This window comes from Paramacrobiotus metropolitanus, unplaced genomic scaffold (genome assembly GCF_019649055.1).
Source record: "Paramacrobiotus metropolitanus isolate TYO unplaced genomic scaffold, Prichtersi_v1.0 Parri_scaffold0000108, whole genome shotgun sequence".
Classification (NCBI taxonomy): domain Eukaryota; kingdom Metazoa; phylum Tardigrada; class Eutardigrada; order Parachela; family Macrobiotidae; genus Paramacrobiotus; species Paramacrobiotus metropolitanus.
This window is the reverse complement of record NW_026570328.1, coordinates 74,583-93,576: the sequence shown is the minus strand read 5'-3', so window position 1 is coordinate 93,576 and position 18,994 is coordinate 74,583. Positions and strand designations below refer to the sequence as shown.

Here is an 18,994-nt window from a genome sequence, read left to right as displayed (position 1 = left end):
AAGAAATTGCATCTGCATGCTTTTGTACACCGGATCGGTGTTACGAGTAAGTACGGTACAAACAATAACCGGAATAATCGGTAGGTATTGTAACAGTGGCCTATCTGGCTACTGTTCTAGTGGGGTGGCGATCAGCCTTTACCACGATTAAACGGCTGTTGGTGTGAAAGGTGGCACGGCCGGCAACGATGCTGGCCGAGGACGCTCTTACTGATGTACACAATTACACAGGTGGCTCCGATTGGGATGACACAGGTTCATCCCAAGCGGTCAAACACAACAACGTCACTCAAGGCATGTTTAATGACAAGGCGTTCAAGAAACGGAGCAAGGTTGTAAGCAAGGGTTTCGGCAAGAGGAACAATCAAGTAGATGCAAGCTGTAGCAAGCTGAGCACAAGACTGAATTCTAGAAGTCCATGAGAAAGGAAACTAGCCGGTAAAGTGGACAAATTCATAACGCGATGGAATGATTCATCATAACTGGGCGGTCTTATCGTTCGTACAAATACTATCGCTACAGTATAGTAAATTTACTTTCGTTAAAAAGGTTTTCACGGCGCATAATACTGTAAGAAGGCGTAACACCGAAGACAAAGTCCACATAGTCGATAATGACTCGATACTCGATATCATGATAAGTCTGATTGCAAAAGATACATAAGTTTCTTTTCCTTCAGCTGGTTTTTGTTTGGCTGACTGCCAGTTTTTCGAACGTACGAAAAATTTCCGAAGGTGTAACAAACATTTGGTTCATCATAATAGAATGCATTAAATTTCTTGTCTGGGCTTTCAACGTGTTATTGTTGGGATTCCGTATAAACCCATCAATTAACTTAATCCAGTGTCCAGACTTCGGCAAATACCGTCTCAGTGCATTTCGCAAGGTCATGTGCAATCGCAGATTTTGTGCTGGCTCGCTGACGTACTGATCAATTTCACGTTGCACCGCAGCGGAGATATAGTATTTGGATAACGATCCTGTAGAAACATCACCATGTCCAGCGTTGCGCGAAGCGAGCGATAAATTGGGCAGTGCGGCATGCGAATATTCCAGAGTCTGTGGTAGCTGCGTATCACGGATTTGTCCATTCTGACACGTCATATCATTGTCACCGAGCACCTGTTTGCCCTGAACTAGTTGCTGTGAATCTTTTGGAATTAGCAAACCAGAATATAATTTTTTCTTTCGGCTGATCCGCCCGCTTTCCCAGCGCCTGATCAGCGTTATGGATTTCGGTTGCGCTAATTCGTCCAGACGCAGCTTGTCAACCGCACGGGGAACCGGTGGCGAGGGTGCTTTCTGAACTGCAACGGTACTAGAAATCATTCGTAGCATTGTTCTTTTTCGCAGAGTCATGTTTTGCAGTCGCTGTGCCTCCACCCGGTCCTTTTCTGATTTTTCGTTATCCAGATTCGATTCCAGCGATTCGGAATCTGGTGCAGCCGTGGTATCTGTCGCACTGTCCTTGGATGTCGAAGTGGACGAACTGTCATGGTCAGTGCTTGTCGAGCTGGACCGTCTGACACACGCATTGCTTTTTCTCTTCCGTGTTTCGGTCGAACCTTCCTTTGTCCCAATTTGCATTTTGACCAAAGCTCTTTTCCTAAATCTCCGCATGGCTTTTATTCTTCTCAAATTTTTAACAGATTCGCGAATGAAATTGTAGGTAGAATAGTGTTCAAATGGAAGAGGTTTTGCAGCAGATTCTTTTGGCTTCGGCTTATTCATTTCAACCAGCGTTCGAAGGATGAAATTTCCTGGCTTGGTGATTTGGAATAGCATTCTTGATTTGGCTATGCGCTGGCGGTGGCCACGAATTGGTTTTAGCGCCTCCAGAGGAAATGACCTTACTCGAAATGCTTTGCCATGACGGCGACTGTAGTTGAGCTGAAAAGCCAAACGAAACTTGCCGGTGTCTGGAGAGCGATTTCGCAGATTATCAATTACCACTACAAAAGCACAAATTGGTCAAATTGCACATAAACACAGAACAGGTTATTATCTTTTATGATCATCCCGTTAATCCTTTTTTGTATTTGCTTCTAACTACATTTTTCAGTTAACTTTTCCGATGAAAAATTTTGTTTTTGCAACGACAGAAGAGAACTGACACTAAAGGTACGGTACTCGTATTGTGATTATTCAGTAGTAATTTAGTTTACATACGAGTACTTATATGAAATTGTAAACTAGAAGTTGTAGGCTTGTAGCCAATTTGCCGCTGTTAATTTTTACCTTTTATGCAATCTATAATCACTTCCGGGCACAGCGTCGCGGTAACACTGGTTGTGGGATGCAAATCTGGTCCTGAATTAATCTCGATGAGCCAAGGTTTTAAATCTTCGGTCACTATAAAATCGGCTCCAAATAACTCGTACCCGTTGATCTAAAATATCGATAACCATGTACTTGGTGAAAACTAATTTACGAGCTGATGTAAAGTAGCATCAAGGTACGACTCGTATTTAATGCGAACTGCGAAATACTCCTTACAGCTTTTTTGTCCATCTGAACTGCAGAAGTGACGAGCGCTAGCGTTAGCAACCGTGTAATTTCTGGGAATATTTTTTCGTCCCATACGGTGTGTCCATCTAAACCTTGCTCGCTCAAATACGTTAAGAATTCATCTTTTCGCCACATGCATTCCTTCGGTATTTTGGATTCTGGGGATATCGCGTCAAAGTACTTCCCTTGAACGGCATTATTGGTTAAGTGGATTTTCTCATTGAAATCAGTTAAGGAAAATTCGGATGAGCCGAAGCGAAGGTAACAATCCTGATACATCCACAATTTTAGGGGATGCCATGTGACCAAAAACCACTGCCGAATATCGAATTTCGTATTGTAACACAGGAAAGGCCTTTCTATGAGAAATAATTCACAATTAATTACTGATATTAAATTTGTTACCATTGTATTAGTGAAAATATTGTTGTGTTCAGACAGCTTACCGATGTACTTTTGCACGATGAAATTTCTCATATCTGGGTAACCTTGATGATTATAACAAATTTCGGTGATTTCTTCAATTAAATCGGAAACGGTTATTTCCATGCCTCGGCTTTTGCTACCCGGTTTGATAATCCAAATATTTTTCTGGCCTTCGAACTGGCACTGAGGATTAACGACGTACAGGCAATCCAACAGCCTCCGGCAGTATTTTATTTTTTGTGCCGTGTGCTCTATCTCTTCCAGTTTGATGGATGTGTTACTTGAATTTCTGAACAAAACGGATAAGTAAAGATAAACTAAATGTTAAGTTAATTGCTTTATTCGTGCACAATAAAATAAAACTTATCGAAACTCACTCACTGTCTTAACTTCATTAAATAGGTCCAATGGATGAAACTATTCCAACAGTCATCATCAGGTGCAACAACGAAAACCTGGTTATTAAAGAGGTCATTAGAGCAAAGCAAACAATTTGCAAATTCTTTCAGCTACTAATTTCCACGCAGTAACCCACCATTTTATCCAAGCGATCGGCATAAAGTATTTCATCCTCTACTTCCAAATAGCAGACTACATGGCAAGCTGCCATGCGAACAACCTCGTCCGGTAAAATCATGCTGGTTTCTAAGTGACCTTTCTCCAGATCCTTCACTGGCGGTATGTCAAAACTCGTTCGCGTTAACCAGCTGGTAATTTCACTTGAAAATACATCTGGATGACAGCTGTAGCATTCTGAATTCGGATCGAAATTTTGTAATTCGGGTTTTTGCAGTCTGGAGGAAAGCGGAAACTTCCGCGGTATCCCACGTCGTCTTCTGCAAGTCCATGTTAACGGGGACAGGACACTGGGCTCGTTCGCCAGCTGTCCGGATGATGTGACAGTTTTTAGCAAACTGCAGCAAGCGGTGAAGAGGTAATCTCCTACAATTTGGAAATTAATGATGCCAGATCCTGCATAAATCTATTTTTGCTTGTAATAACAGTAGTTAGAAAATATTGACAATGAATAATGATTTACGGTAGAAGAGATTGGCTTCTTTATCACGGTGCATCCGATACGTTCTCGGAGAGACGGTATCAGGATCCGCTGCGCATATTTTTGGTATGTTCTGGACTACTTGGGCCAAACAGCTTTTTGTATTAAAGTTCAAATAAGCCGGTGATGCCATTATGTGCTGCGCATTGTCAAAAGGTCTTTTCTGACGTGACACCCGCCACACAAAATCCGGTGCCTTGTGACGGACCAACCTCGACTGCAGATGAAAATAATTTACAGAAGACAAAAGCAGACGTTATATTATGGAAGAGATGACGCATATTTAAAGTAAACGTAATATGTTATTGTATATATGTATTATAGTAAAGCAGTACTAATAAGTCAAGGAAGGCGTACTGTTAGTTAGAAGAAACCCTATGTACCGTACAGTATGTGAGTACTTCAGTACGAAAGTCGATACAATGCGTCAGAGAAATATTTTTATCAACTGCATGCGCACTTTATGCTTACTTAAACGTACATATACTTAAGCTGAAAGAATGCTATTAACGAAATTAAAAGTAACTAGGCTGAATGCTGGAATTATTTCGGGTTATTAAAATTTGCCTTTTGAGCTTACAACGATACCCCATAGACCGTTGTCGGAAGCTGCCAGTTTGTCTCGCTGTGGATTGTTTTCCAAATTCTCCACCCATCCTCGAGCTAATAATTCGGATCTGACCAGTGGAAAAGTTCCTTCAATGGCAAAAACCTTTCTATGCTAATAATGAAACAGTAGTCAGAAGTTTGCTGATGTTAAAGGAAGTGGCAGATTTATTTCATTCTTGTTCATGACCAACTTGTTTGGCGTCGGACGCCAAGCTGCGTGCGCGTATTAGTTGCTCCATACTTGGCTTTAAAACTGGTTTGGATGAGTTTTCTGGCTAGTCCAGCGTCGCGCGCTGGCCAGTTCCTTATGTAGGGAACAAATGCAGGATCAAGGATTTTGACGAAATACTGGTGGGATCAACTGGTGTGCGACGAGAAAAATTCGCTTAGCAATGTACGTGCAGATCCTTCATACAAGAAAGGTCGCACTCACTTTCTAATTACTATCATCGGAGCATGTACCCCTTAATAAGCAATCGGTTTGAATCAGACTGTAGCGAGCAGGCATCATTTTGTTTGCCAGTTGGTTCAACATCCGACGTACAAATAAATTGCGCACAGTTTATGCTACACGTCATACACCTGAAGAGAATTTTTCAGACCTTCTCTTTATCAACAACAACGCTGGCTTGCCTGTGTCATGCTTTTCGCTTTGGAAAATACTCGTAGCATAAACGCAGAAGATGAGAAGTCAAAATAGTATTCGGCTGTTCGGACATTCAAGATAGTGGCAGTGTCACAACGAAGCTAAACAATTTTCCCGATCAGATTATTTTGATTTAGTTCATTTGACTTATAGGTACACGAATTTGTAGCAAAATTTTGTCTAGGGGCCATTGGTAGATACAGTTTAGTTGTAGTAGCAGGGAGACAGTTTGTTGCGTTCTCGTACGCGAATGTTGCTAGGTCATAGACTGCTAAGTACAATACGAGTACAAGAAGTACGTACTACTGAATGCAGTTGAATGCCTCAAAATTTCGATTTAAACATCTCTGTAAAGCTTTTACATTCCGCAATTTGGAAATTACAGCTCTATTTTCCCAGTAGGGAGCCCGTAGTATGGCGAATGAAAGTTCGTGATTGGGCCATCTATATAAATATGCGCGCGGTTTACAAATTTACTTACGTAACTTGTCTTTCTTAGTTTTTGAAACAATAATTTAGTGGAATTAATAGCTACGCCAGTATTGTAAATTTGGTCGCACCATATTTTATGTGCCCAGAACTTGTTTTGCTTGTGCCTTTTCAATGACAGTGGTGACCTTTTTCATGACAAATGTAAATTTTACTAAAAGAATCGATACTTTTTCCGCAGGTCAGCTATCTTTAATATTTTTCCATTCGTTTTGCAACTTTTCTGTAAGCCGGCGCACCAACACTGCATGTCATTTAGTTATGGTATTCGCTAACTCGAAAGACAGAATTTGATGCTAGTGTGCGCAAGAACTTGCGATTTTCAATTTTCAACCGACAGCACTTTTCCAGTACTTCAGTACGATCGAGTATCCATAAAGTTTTATTGTACGGTTGCACGCTAAGAATAAAAACGTTTTCCATTTTCCACTTTCAGTCTTTAAGATCAAGTTTTTTGTAATTGTTTAGTACACAAAAGTTACTTTGAAGTTGAAGCCACTGTAGCAGCGGGTAGGAACCCAAGGTTTTTACCGTTTTTAATATGGGAAATGGAAATCGTTAAAGTTAGATCGCCTGCACGCAAAATTTCGATCATGCGTACGGCAGATTCTGTGGCGATTGTATTACTTCGCTCTAATCGATCAATCCTTATAAAAATCTATAAATAACCATATACAAAGGCGGTGCAGCGTAGTACTGTATGTGAGAGGAAGATTCATTTTATAATAGACAATAGTTTGGTGCGCACTAATTAGAGACGGTTAAAATTGTGACAGGCTTAAAATGGTGCATGTGCATTTTTGTTAAAAATACTGAAATTCACCTTTTAGTTTTGCGTGAGAATCGCAGACTGTGATTTCGATTTTAATTCCCCGTGAAGTACTGATAGTACCAGTTCTGAGCGCTCCTTTTGTAAAATACGGCGACTCTGTTGAGGCTGTTGCAATCGACTCAATCGTTAGGCTACCCAGAACGAGTAAAATAATAGTTGTTTTTGTGTCAAGTATACACTGACACTGGACACTATAAATTCACCTAGCTGACATATGGTTTAATTAGATGGTACTGCTCTCGAAGGAAAAAGACACTACTCAGTGACTTACTAATATTATATTTAGCATAATTATTATTTTCAAAATTATTTATGAAGCAGTTCTGAATATTAGGGCAAAAGTTGAACACTGGTTTGGTGTAATTAGGAAATGCGTTACGTTATTGTCGACTGGTAAATCCAGACATTGTATTTTAACAGTAAGTATGCCATCGAAAAGGTATCCGTTTATTTAGAAAATAGTCGCAAAAAATCGCGAGAATTCTTTTCGCAAACCATGCACCACAAAGAGAACTTTGTAATTGTAGCGAAGACCTAGCATCGCAACGGTGACTGGTGAACCCGGATCGGACACTCTGAAGATCCCAAAGTCAGGTTAAGGACCGGACGCGGAATGGGTTCGAGTTAATGGGAAAGTTTCAGTTAGCCTGAGCCAATAGGCTTATCACTTATTTTGCGGTAAAGTCAATGTGACATATCAGGAAGAGTATTTGGAAATGACTTGATTGCTTGACGAAAGGCCATTAGGACTGCCGGGAGGCGGCATAGAAAATGAGACCATCATTTTTAACTGAGGAGGTTGAAGTGGTTAACAAGCTGAAGTGGCTTATTTGACTAGCTTTCTTTCTTACGCCTTATACACTTCCCCCCTATCGATTGTTTTTCCCAAAGAAACGAACGGTCCCTAAGCCTTCCTGGGTAGTGAGTACCTTAATTATTTATCGACGGAAAAGATGAAATATGGTAACAAGTTTCAAAGTGATCTGATGTCATGCCCCACTGGCTTAACATTGGCTCCCACTGTGCTTCCATGAATTGGTCGGCTAACTAGGCAGTTATGCCTGCTATTCGGCGCCTGCTGCTGCACCGGCAACAAACGCATCAGCCAACGGGATCAAGCGAGTGGACATAGTATAGGGGGAACCGCCTTTCGTATCAACAAAAGAGCCCCTTATGTACATGCTCAGCCCAACGTCCCGGACACATTACTCGCTTGATCGCGGAAGTTGTCTACATGAACTATGGTACACTTAACACTTTGTCGGCGGGCTCGCAAGGTTATCCTTAGTGGAGCCCTTTTGTCATCGCTATCCATTTTTGATTTATTGCCTCAATATGGACCGGGCGGCCTTATAATTCACAAGGATTAATGTTGTTGCCATTTGCATAATTGACGCCGATACCGTAAACAGAAATGATGTGATATCCGATACTCCGGTATCCGGTAGTTTGGCATACTTTCGCTATTGGTCAGCCATACTTATCGTTACCGGCACAACCTGTCGGCAAAACTTGACCACAGGGAGCATCAAGTTGTGCTGTGGTTGTGCATCAGGTTTGCGACGCGGTGCTGTTATGATTACAGAACATTCAGGTATGGATGCCGAATTGTGCCTCTATATCTTGAGAAGATCGTTTAATTTTAAATAATTCTCTCCCGCTCACAAAGATTCTCAACCTCACAGACAGTAGCTTTGGGTGTTTACCGATTTTATTTTCTGATGGCTTATTGCTTATTGATATTCCATAAAAGTCAATATTTTTGAATTAGTAACTATCCCGATCGCTCCTATTATAGTTTTTCTATAAAATCTATAACTGCAGTTCTATGTTTCAAATAGTGCAGGGAAACTATAACACTGCCGCTTTTCGAAGGAAATTATAGTCGCAAGTGTGTCTTCCATAGTATGAACTAACTCCCTACTGCAAATTATTGGATTTATCATGAGATAAGCGTGTCGTTATATTATACATACCCGTCTGTCTGTCCAATTCGCGGTTATCATTTCAAACGACCAGCGGCCTAATGTTTTAATACATTAACAATTCCGCCAAATTGTAAACAAAATATGTTACATGCATTCCACTTAAACTTTTAGATTGTACAGTGAACACCGATATCGGTACTTACTTCTGTTAACTGTATTAATCACGGTTTCAGTTTAGACCTGTTCAGTGTTTCTTTGGTAAAACCGTTTGTATATATAACTATTTGTCGCGGTTGTGGCTAATTTGTTTTGTTTCAACAAAATTAATAAAGCGTTTTTTAGTATCGAGTAATGTTCTTGTCAAGATTTTTTATGTTGCGCATACTTGTCACTCGAACTGCAGTAAATCTCTACGGGTGAATGCGATTACGACACGGCAGCGTCCATACGCGCATAGTCTGTTCGCTAACTGTTAGAATAGACGAAATGCATAATATGTGCCACAAACTATTTAGTAAGCTAATCCCGGGAGAGTGTCGAAAACGAAATGGCCAATTTGTTGACGCGATTCAGGGTCAGTATTTACCGATGTTTTATGTTCCAGTCACTTGCAACCCCATCCCATGCATACCGTATGTGGAACGAACAAAACGACCATTATTAGCACTTGCTAATTAGTAATCCCTATGGATAGTCTAAACTCCGGCTGAGTTTATTTAAGACCACACAGTGTGGAGATATCCTGTTACTTCGATCCACTATGCTTGCACCATTCTTCCGTGCATTCCACTCTCGGATGTACGGGCTGCAAAGTTATACACTCCTGGTTCGCAGTTTCTCGTCCAACATGCACAATCATAAAATAAGAAAGTGAACAAATTTGCCTGTTGGAATATCACCCATACTTCTATTTATGCATCAATTCCGTGACAATTGACTTGGTTAATTATATTTTATTGTGCAACTGTGGATTACATGGCATTTTGCTGTGGTGCTCCGTTTGTGGTGGACATGCGTAACCGGCTGGGATGTGTGCTGTATGACTGAGATATGCGTTATTCGTTGTGACAATCGTCGTCCGTAATTGATAAAGTGGCGCAGTCTTTTGTAATGGAATTCCGTGATACTGAATTCACTCAGAGCATTTGGAATAACTTATCAGCCAATAGCAATTGTTGTGTTCTCAAAAATACCGGAAATACCTCTGACACTGATAATTTGGACCTAACCCTTATTATTCCACTTGGAGTATTCTTGGGTGTTTTATCTCTCATAACTTTTGTTGGAAACGTAATGGTATGTATAGCAATCGTAAGCCGTGTTGGAAACGCTTGGAAACACAAATTATCACAATTTTGCAGGTGCTCCATGCAATTCGAACTGAGAAAAAACTGCAAACGGTAAGTTTTGAATACCCTTATAGTAAACCTCTAATTATTCGTATGCCAGTACTTTAAAAAGGCTGGAAATATTATATTTTGCAGGCGACTTGTTGCGTGTTCGAAAAATAATTGAAGCGTGTATGCAGATTGCAAGACGTATCTGAAAAAATAATATAAACAACTAAGAATAAGAAGATAAAAACAGAAATAAGGATTTTAGACGTTTCCAAAGAAAACCGGTTATCCAACAGAGTAAACAGTCAAATCACACTATAATTAGCGTATTCGGTTTTAACTGAGGCGTTTCGCATAATAGAGTTTGCGAATACTTCTACGTAATGGCAAGCAAAAGTAGCCAGTTTAGTTACTTTACGTTCGATACCGAACGTGAACGAACATTTTGATCTATCTGTAATTATGTACTACTATCTGTAAATAATTGTAAGTCTCTAACCGTAGACACACTTTCTACTTGTAAGATTCGTGGATTCGCAGGCTGTGTTGCAATATACAGCATTAGCAAAAAATGTTTATATATATTTAATGACATAGTGCCTTTTTGTGGATCTTTAAATACTGTATACAAAAGCTAAAATTCAAACATATCGAGCGGTATCTACTGAAAATATATTTTTAGTACATCACAATCCATAGTTCAGCCTTCAAAGCAAAAAGTCTTCGTTGTGAATTTCATTTTTATGTACAGTATGTCTAGTTCTTCAACTTTGTAAAAATAACTAAATGTCCACGGACCCACTCTTATAATAGAATAGAATTGCATAGAATTGCATAGAACTACACCGGAAGGAATCGAAAATTGACTGAAGCATTCCGATACATGGAATCATACATGTAAACCTAATTAGGGATATTCGTGCCGGTTGCACATGTATAATGTTTAGCTCATTGACCGTACTTTTTTCACAACGTGGAATTATCGATTTTGAATTTACAGCTTATTATTTTCTGGTAAACTATCATGGGAAAACGTCTAATTGTGTAAAAACGGCGAAATAACGATCTATCTAATGGACAGCTTATAGTGATAGCAGCCTCAGCATGTGTATATAATTGGATCTTCAGCAAAAATTTTCGGTTATTTGGGAACAGGCGGTGGATATTTCCAAATACTTATTTCAATCATTGTTAAGATTCTCAAATAAATTCTGTTTTTCTGTTGTATTTTAACGGTAATTAACCTATAGCTACGTGAATGTACGCTGCATGTGTGGGTCCCGTAACACACACGCTGTCATTAATTTTTATTTTTGTTCGTGTTTAAAGGTCAGCAATATCTTTATTATGTCGTTGGCGATTGCGGACTGCAGCGTTGGGTTGTTTGTAATGCCGATCAGCGCGGTGTATGCATTGCTGGGATTCTGGCCATTTGGACTGATTGTGTGCAACGTGTGGTTATCGATGGACTACGTAGCATCCACAGCCAGCATCTTCAACTTATTTGCACTGGTAAGCCGGAAGCATCCTATGGCCTGCATGGTTTTTTTATCGGGATGGTGTAAACGATGTGTCAACTCTATCTTCATTTTGTTCGATCTTGTCAGCATTAAATCCACAAATCTCCTGGCCCAATGTGTACGCAACACCCCAGTTCGGACTGTGTGTACATTAAAGTACTCCACGAACAGAAGGGTGCGCGCCCAAATAAGCAATTGTGCTAACCGGCGACCTTTTAAGGGTGCTCTCTTTTCAGCCGAGGTTAGATGGTAAAGTACCTTCGCCTGGCATCTGGCTATTTGATCCAATCAGCCAAATAGCAATCTGCTGTTATCCATGTTTGTACTATGTCTGAAGCTTAGCAATGCCGATTCCCATTAGAGTTACAGAGTTACTAAGTGCTGGCTCTTGTGAATCATGTAAACGTAACACTAACTTAACACTCCTGTTTTTTAGACAATTTGGTATTTGATAATGTAGTTAGTTTTTAACGCGTTTTCCAGTTTGGCATGGCGCCATATCATTGCAACATACAAAAGTGCTTCTCGCTTTAACTTTTATAGCCCATAATTTTTAAACCGTTAATTTTTCTTTATTTTGTGCTCCAAGAGAAGTTCTGAAATAAGCAAATATGCAGTTTTTTGGCTTAAAATTTTGCTGAGAAGTCTGGCATGTTGATTGGCTCAACTGGGCAAAAACGTTATAGTTTAATTACCTAAATACTTGTATTTTTATTATCGCTTCTGAAAGTTAATTAGCTGTAAAAGGGTCGTTATATTGCGGCGTAGCAACTTTTCTAATGCTCTGAAAAACAAACATACTGCTCAAAAGAGATGAAATATGGAAAATGAAATTTTTTCAGCACTAGACGCATGTCGGAGTGAATCAACGCATGTGCGAAATAAGTGTGCCCATCCCAAGTCATTCTGACGTCTCATGGGTTTGGCCATCTACAGAAATATTAACAAGCACGGAAAAAACTGCTGTAATGATAAGCTATTATAGATGCTAACAAAATCAGAAGCTGCGCATGCCAACTACCTCAGTCGTAATGATAATTGACGATTGTCGAATAATACGTTTGTGTGCACGATGCGAGCAATCAGTGGTGGTGAACGTCGGGAAAAGCCGGTGATTTGATTTGGCCAGGAGTAGTCCAGCTGTCAAACTGGATTAATCAATATGGCTAAAAGGAGCATCATACATTTTCCCCTATCATACATCTACACACAACCATGGAGAAAATTTTCGTAAATCGATTGTCGCCTGCGTTAAGTTTACTTTAGAGAAAGCTTTTGCTGTAGCCAGCTCCATATACCGAAAATACGCAAAACTTGGACGCTGCTGTTTACTTTCGATTTGCATTTTGGCCCGTAGCGGTATTAATACTGTATGGCAGCTGTAGTCGCGTGCACATATCCAAAACTTTGTTCCTGTTTTCCCATTTACAGAGTCTTGATCGGTTTTGGTCGATCATTTCGCCACTAAAATATCTCAAGAAACGAACACGCAAGCGGGCCTTTATTATGTGCTCATCGGTGTGGCTGGCATCCTTCCTCTGGATTATCCCCGTTGTTGGTTGGCATCGCTTCTACAAAGACGGGAGGCGTGATTTGCCGCTCAATGCCTGTGATACAGAATTTGCCGATGAAGAAATCTTCAAAGTTTTAACTGCCACATTTAATTTTTATGTGCCCATGTTGGCAATGATAGGTAAATTAATCTAAAAAGCAAATAGGAAAGCGACATATCATAAAATAACAAATTATAGACGGGCTCATGCCATATGAGAGTAACCTTTTGACCTTATTGTAATTCGTATACTCTTTGTACAAACACCAAATATTTCCGCGTCAAAATCAATATAAAAACCGCAGTATTTACATGCTTACTTTACAAATTTATGCGTAAAAGATTGAGTGACCAAAGATTTACAGTTCCAAATTGATTTGGTTGTACCTTTTGTTAGTTGTTTTATCAACATAATCTTTCCCTGTGTTGGTAATTCGGTATGTTGGCTCTAGCCGGGTCAAATCGAGTTTGAGTGGTCACTAATATAAATCTAATCAAAGAGGAAGATGGTTTTATTAGCTGTAAAACCAGCAAGCAAAATTATTAATTTCTGCTATTCCTATTTTTTTTAGCTTTATATGGCCGTATATTTCACGAAATCAAAGTCCGCGCCAAAACCTTCGAGGCAGCCGGCAACGCCGTGTCACGTCCAGATGACGCTCTGACATCCTCCACGAAGCACAAGCGCCCACTCGCCGACACCGCCAACAACGTACTCCACACACCGGACTACGCCGTCAATGGCACACTCAAAGCCCCGGCCAACGAAGTGGTCCAGCTCCCGCAGATCATCGTGGAGGACGCCGATGATTCGCCCAACACGCGGCGGCGTCGTCGCATCATTGAGTACGACGGCATCACCCTGGTGCATCTGACTGTCAGCACGGAGAACATTATGAAGGAACAATACGAGCATGTCGATGTCAGTGTGGAGTTTGACTCGGAGAGTGATCGAGTGGAGACACTGCAGTTGCCGGAGCGCTCCATCGATGACGACTGCATTTCGCTGTCCGAGTTCAACGAGGATGAGCTGGACGAGGAACGCGTCGTGCCGGCACCCCGACCGGCGGCGGCCAAGAAGCGCCATTCCAAGACGCGCTTCCCGCGGCTGAGTAATCGCCGCAATTCCTCCCGTAAACCCTCAGTGGCCGAGCCGCTGTCCGGTCGCAGCGAAACGCCGCGACTGAGCGACACGGCGGTGCACAGTCCATCGTCCCGCAAGCGACTGACCAGTCTGCTGCAGAAACAAACGAAGCCAAAAACCGCCCCGCCCAAAACCATGCAGCCGACGAATAAATTTAAGCGGGAAAAGAAAGCAGCCTTCCAATTGGGTGTTATTCTGGGAGCGTTTTGTCTGTGTTTTATGCCGTATTTTGTCAGCTTCATCATATCCGCCTTTTGTCCGGGATGTGTGGATCAGCGTGTCCATTTGGCTTTCACATGGTTGGGATATCTAAACAGCACCGTCAATCCATTCCTGTATCCTTGGACTAACGCCAACTTCCGGTCATCCTTCCGGAAGATGTTTTGTATGGAGGAGAAAAAGCCGCCCGTGATTAATTATTTATTGCACAAAATGCCGGCTGTGCTGCCATCGTATCGGCGGCCGTTGAATGCCAAGAAGCAGGACGGCCATGAGACTGTCCCGGTACAGGCAGCTGGGCGCAACTGCAATCGGAGAAAGAGTGACATCGGAATATAAACTGTTTATTTTGTGCCTTTTTGAGCTTGACCACTGTTCCAGTTAAATTCAAACTAAATTAAGACTGCTTGGATTTAAAAACTGCGGCTAGTTACAGACCGGTACCGACCATGAAATGGTCGCTGCAATGTGAATTGAATCAGATTTTTATCCACGCACTTCTCGCACGTCTTGAGTCAGTATTCCTTTTCCGTGGCCGTGATCGATGTCGTCGGTATTAATAAACTAATCAGAACTTCTAAAAAAAATCTCGGTACGTTAGCAGTCTCTTTAAGCATGCATAATTTTCAAATTTTCGGCGCTCAGCAGTTGTTGCACTTCAACGATACTTCTATACATGTATGGAGACAACATAATGTGCAATACTGATATACAATATGCAGCTGTTGGAAATAAGAGCAGCTATAATTGTGATTTTTATAAATCTTAACAATATCAGCATTCATTCGTTCATACGTGCATAGTCCGTACATTTTAAATAATCACTAACGTTTAGGTGTAGTACTACGTAGTTCTATGGTTCAACCTCTCCCTTAGACTTTTAATTGATTTGATTTTATTTGATTTGGGTCCACAAATCGCAGTTACTGTATATACTATTAAGTAAATGTATATCTAAAACTGTTAAACGCCAATCAGTGCTGCCAGAATTGTGCAGCATAAACTTTTGTTGATAGTGCACGTTGATAGGGTGAAAAACGTAACAACGTGTATACTCGTACAACACTGTATACTACGGTGATACCGTATAGAACCTTATAAAGATTGAATTAATAATGCAATACTGTAGTAATACCAGGTAATGTGCAGTTCTTCAATGCAGTGTTGCACAGCGTTCTATTAATGTAATTATCCATTATTCAACTCTATTTCACTGGCAGCTGAATCAACAAATGTGTTACAGGTTTCCAATGGTGCAATCGAAGAAAAATTAATGACTAATTACCAATCGAAAATCCATAAAAAGCCTACTTGCACGTTATCAACTTTTTCCACAGATCACTTTCCGTTTTTAAGTACTGAAGAAGGAACTTGTAAGTGTGACCAATTCGTGCCAAAAATGTTGTCCCGGATGGCGTGACAGACAGCATTCTTTTGCATAGCGCCGTGCGTGAAAGATTTCCAAAATTTATGAGACAGATGTAGGAGATTTCCAGGGGATCGAAACTCATAACTACTTTTGTGTACGATTTTCCGCATAACAAGCTTGCCCACAAAAGGTGTTAAAAAATACGGCCTTGTCACATTGTAAATCGCACTAATTCAATTTGTTCTCGCATTGGCACATGTCGAATTTCGCAGGCAGAAAATACAAGTGACTCAGCTTCTACGCGGCAAATAAATACAATAATACTTTCCAATAGAATGGGCAAGTTGAAAGCATATTCTATGCGATATTATGGGATCCTGCCATAATGCATGGACAGTAGCAATGATTAATTGTGTGACCTTTTCTATTATCATTTAGAATACCTATACCAAACATTTTCATTTTTTAAACACACTACCCATGTACATTTTTCCAGTATTCAATTTATTCAATAAGCGCAACCCATAAATACTGTTCAAATTTCACCAGGCTTTCCGAAATTTCCAGGTGGTCCAAAACCGGAAGAAAACGGCCCAACGCCCAAAACAGTCAAAATTTTAACAATAAATAAAAACATTCTCCCATAAACGTAATGCATTAAAAGCTTCCATTCAAAATGCAATCGCTCCGATATCGCAGCGGCAGAATTCTTAAGCGACGGGGTTCTGACACCAGTATCGTCCATAACAGCCTGCGCTGCCAATCGCGCAAACATCGTATACCGATCGTGGGGGTTCCCATGGACAACACAAATGGCTCGCACAAGATTCATATTTCGCATCACTAAAAATAGCGACTTCGGCATCGCCTTTACGGTTGCTTGGATTTTATCCACCATTCCCTCCATTTCGGCCCGAAACGCCTCCATGTCAGCTTTGCTGAATTCCTTCTTAAGACCAAGTAAAACTTTTTTGCCCTGTCCTATGGGGCGACCGACCAGTATGGACGCAAACAGTTTGTAATCTAGGACAAAGGAAAGGGAAATTAAAGATAAGCGCAATAATTTCACGATTCGGGGCACAACGATTCTAAAGCAAAGCCGCAAAAATAAGCGATAATTTGCCGCATGAACTACTACAAACCTGGCATGCCAATCTTATCGCTGTATAACTGCATTTCCGTGTGATCCGCCAGAACTGTCGCTTTAAATATGTGACAAATACTTATGCGAACATCTTCAGGGATTGTTTCATATAGACCATGATCGAGTAGGACGATCTGTGCGTGGCCAGATTTATCCGGTCGGATAAATATGTTTCCGGGGTGTGGATCGGCATGCACAAATCCGGATCGGAAGACTTGCTCACCGAAAATGGTTAGGAAATTTTTATTCACATCCGCGACGGACAATCCCATTTTGCGTATTTTATCAACTTCCGTTATCTTAGCAGCATGATCAATAAACTCCGTAGTCAATACACGATCGCTGGTGAGCTGCCATAAAACTTTAGGAACATAAAGAAAAGGAAGATGCGAGAGATCTCTTGCACACTTTTCAGAATTCCTTCCTACGACACAAAAACCTCAAATAATGCCCACTACGAAATCATCGTTTGCTATTATCCCGCAAAATCGAAACTGCAGTGAGCTTTAATTTATTCCCTAGAATTATATCTACATAAATCCCTCCCTGTAAGCAGGCGATATGTAAGATAAAGACGCTCACTGATATTAATCTTTTATAAGACCGAATCTGCACAAAATATTTATAATTTTTATTAATTTTGAGTACCTTCGTTAACGAAGTCTAGCTCCATCGCTAATGTCCCTTTGACTTCGCCAAATATCCAGTGACCCATGAACTGCGGGAACAACCAGTGCAGAACATTGAACACCATTTCCACCGTGCGAATATCGCCGTCATAGCGATCGCGCAGATCCAAATACTGACATTTAACAGCCACATCCATGCCGTCCTTCGTCGTTGCTCGAAATACTTGCGCTAGACTGGCAGCGGCGATGGGTGTGCGGTTGAGAGAGGAAAACAAGTCCTCTGGCGCGGCGCCGAAATCCTCCAGGAATAAATCGTCCAGCTCGTCGGGACGCATAACGAGCGCTTGATCCTGCAGCACTTGCAGCTTTGTGGCGAACTCCTTCGGAACCATATTAGCCATTCCGGCGGCGCTGACAGCCTGGCCCATTTTAATATACAATCCGCCATTTCTTAGCAATGTGGCCAGAACTCTATCTGCAGCTCGCTCATGGCAACCGGCTATCGCTTTGTTATAAACTTCGTCATCCTAAAGCGGTAAAACCCAATGCTATTCTTTCGAGGCATAGAATTAGTACAACGAAGCGATCAGCGCACCTCTTTTAAACCCCACAAATTCCATTTATAGTCAATGGCGGTCAGGCTTCCCGTCCAAACGGTCCTATATAATCAGACTTCACGCTACAATAAAATTCAATCCTTGCAGCGAAACGTACAATTCCAGCAAATGCACAATGGCGAATACAGCAGCACAACAAATTACTACACCTGAAAAATCTCCGAAACCCGTCAAACGTTCCCCGCAGCTTTCGCTGGGTACGGGGATCCAATGAAGAATAATATAACGCACCACCAAGCGCAAGGGATGATATTACAAGATATTTCCCATAGCGATCGGCAACTTTCCCTGATGGTTGGGTGGAGAATTTCGAAACTCCCAGCCATTTCTCGGTCGTGGGTCTTTTCAGGCATTGTTGATCAAATAGGCGTCGGATTGTGATTGCATTCCGGTTCATTGCGGTTAAACCACATTTAAATGACAGTTATATCTGATAATAGAAGACAATGTATGGATTCTCTTGTGAAGTTCGTAATTATCGATCGAGTTATAAATAAATTTTTATGTTGTATCAAGAACTTGCTATAGGTAGAAGGACTGGGAAGCGGCTCTGCAACGGTCGACTACGTCATCACTGTCGCATACAGAATGCACTGCTGTGCTATTGCTTACCATAGGCCCACAGTTTTTCTTGTCCCTTTCTAAAGATATTCTCAGTTCCTTTCTGCTCTAAAGCTTTCTGATATTTTAACAGATCATACTGAATTTAGAAACCCAAACATGAGGGGCTAGAAATAGAACAGAAAAGAAATATGCTGAGAAAACTGACAAAAACAGTAAAAAACGCGCATCTGTCACCGTGGCAGCCGCCCTCCCGTGTATGCGAGAGTGATGACGTCAAACGGTAGGTTACCAGTCCTCTCACACTATAGTAAGTACTTGGTTGTATAAAAATTTTGTTATGAAGTGTCAAACAGTCAAAGAACAGAAATGGACTCAAAAAAGGGGCGGAAGTCAGACGTGATAAA

At 41.1% G+C, this 18,994-nt stretch overlaps 3 protein-coding genes across 9 annotated transcripts; 1 reads left to right on the top strand and 2 right to left on the bottom strand.

Annotated features, from left to right (window-relative positions):
- Positions 1 to 361: 361 nt before the first annotated feature.
- On the bottom strand, positions 362 to 5,433 carry LOC129597700 (protein monoglycylase TTLL8-like). Of its 5 annotated transcripts, XM_055495346.1 has the most exons (10): positions 5,034 to 5,433; positions 4,792 to 4,961; positions 4,572 to 4,712; positions 3,974 to 4,208; positions 3,470 to 3,876; positions 3,316 to 3,389; positions 2,955 to 3,223; positions 2,497 to 2,867; positions 2,239 to 2,389; positions 362 to 1,952 (listed from the first exon to the last, which is right to left on the bottom strand). In XM_055495346.1, the coding sequence occupies exons 2-10, from the start codon at positions 4,837 to 4,839 to the stop codon at positions 676 to 678; spliced, it is 2,973 nt and encodes a 990-aa protein (XP_055351321.1). In that variant the 5' UTR covers positions 4,840 to 4,961; positions 5,034 to 5,433; the 3' UTR covers positions 362 to 675. The 5 variants fall into 5 exon arrangements, with proteins under 5 accessions (XP_055351321.1, XP_055351324.1, XP_055351322.1 ...); XM_055495349.1 differs by having other exon boundaries at positions 4,559 to 4,712; positions 4,842 to 5,433; XM_055495347.1 differs by having other exon boundaries at positions 4,842 to 5,433.
- Positions 5,434 to 7,547: 2,114 nt separating this feature from the next.
- On the top strand, positions 7,548 to 14,833 carry LOC129597703 (histamine H1 receptor-like). 2 transcript variants are annotated; one of them, XM_055495353.1, is made up of 6 exons: positions 7,548 to 8,161; positions 9,100 to 9,791; positions 9,857 to 9,895; positions 11,162 to 11,344; positions 12,784 to 13,045; positions 13,477 to 14,833. In XM_055495353.1, the coding sequence occupies exons 2-6, from the start codon at positions 9,606 to 9,608 to the stop codon at positions 14,604 to 14,606; spliced, it is 1,800 nt and encodes a 599-aa protein (XP_055351328.1). In that variant the 5' UTR covers positions 7,548 to 8,161; positions 9,100 to 9,605; the 3' UTR covers positions 14,607 to 14,833. The 2 variants fall into 2 exon arrangements, with proteins under 2 accessions (XP_055351328.1, XP_055351329.1); XM_055495354.1 differs by lacking the exon at positions 7,548 to 8,161 and having other exon boundaries at positions 8,821 to 9,791.
- A 1,290-nt stretch (positions 14,834 to 16,123) lies between these two features.
- LOC129597730 (uncharacterized aarF domain-containing protein kinase 5-like) lies at positions 16,124 to 18,783 on the bottom strand. 2 transcript variants are annotated; one of them, XM_055495392.1, is made up of 6 exons: positions 18,639 to 18,783; positions 18,176 to 18,456; positions 18,005 to 18,068; positions 17,429 to 17,936; positions 16,779 to 17,204; positions 16,124 to 16,659 (listed from the first exon to the last, which is right to left on the bottom strand). In XM_055495392.1, exons 2-6 carry the CDS (start codon positions 18,421 to 18,423, stop codon positions 16,172 to 16,174), a joined length of 1,734 nt encoding a protein of 577 aa, XP_055351367.1. In that variant the 5' UTR covers positions 18,424 to 18,456; positions 18,639 to 18,783; the 3' UTR covers positions 16,124 to 16,171. The 2 variants fall into 2 exon arrangements, with proteins under 2 accessions (XP_055351367.1, XP_055351368.1); XM_055495393.1 differs by lacking the exon at positions 18,639 to 18,783 and having other exon boundaries at positions 18,005 to 18,088; positions 18,176 to 18,314.
- Positions 18,784 to 18,994: the final 211 nt, after the last annotated feature.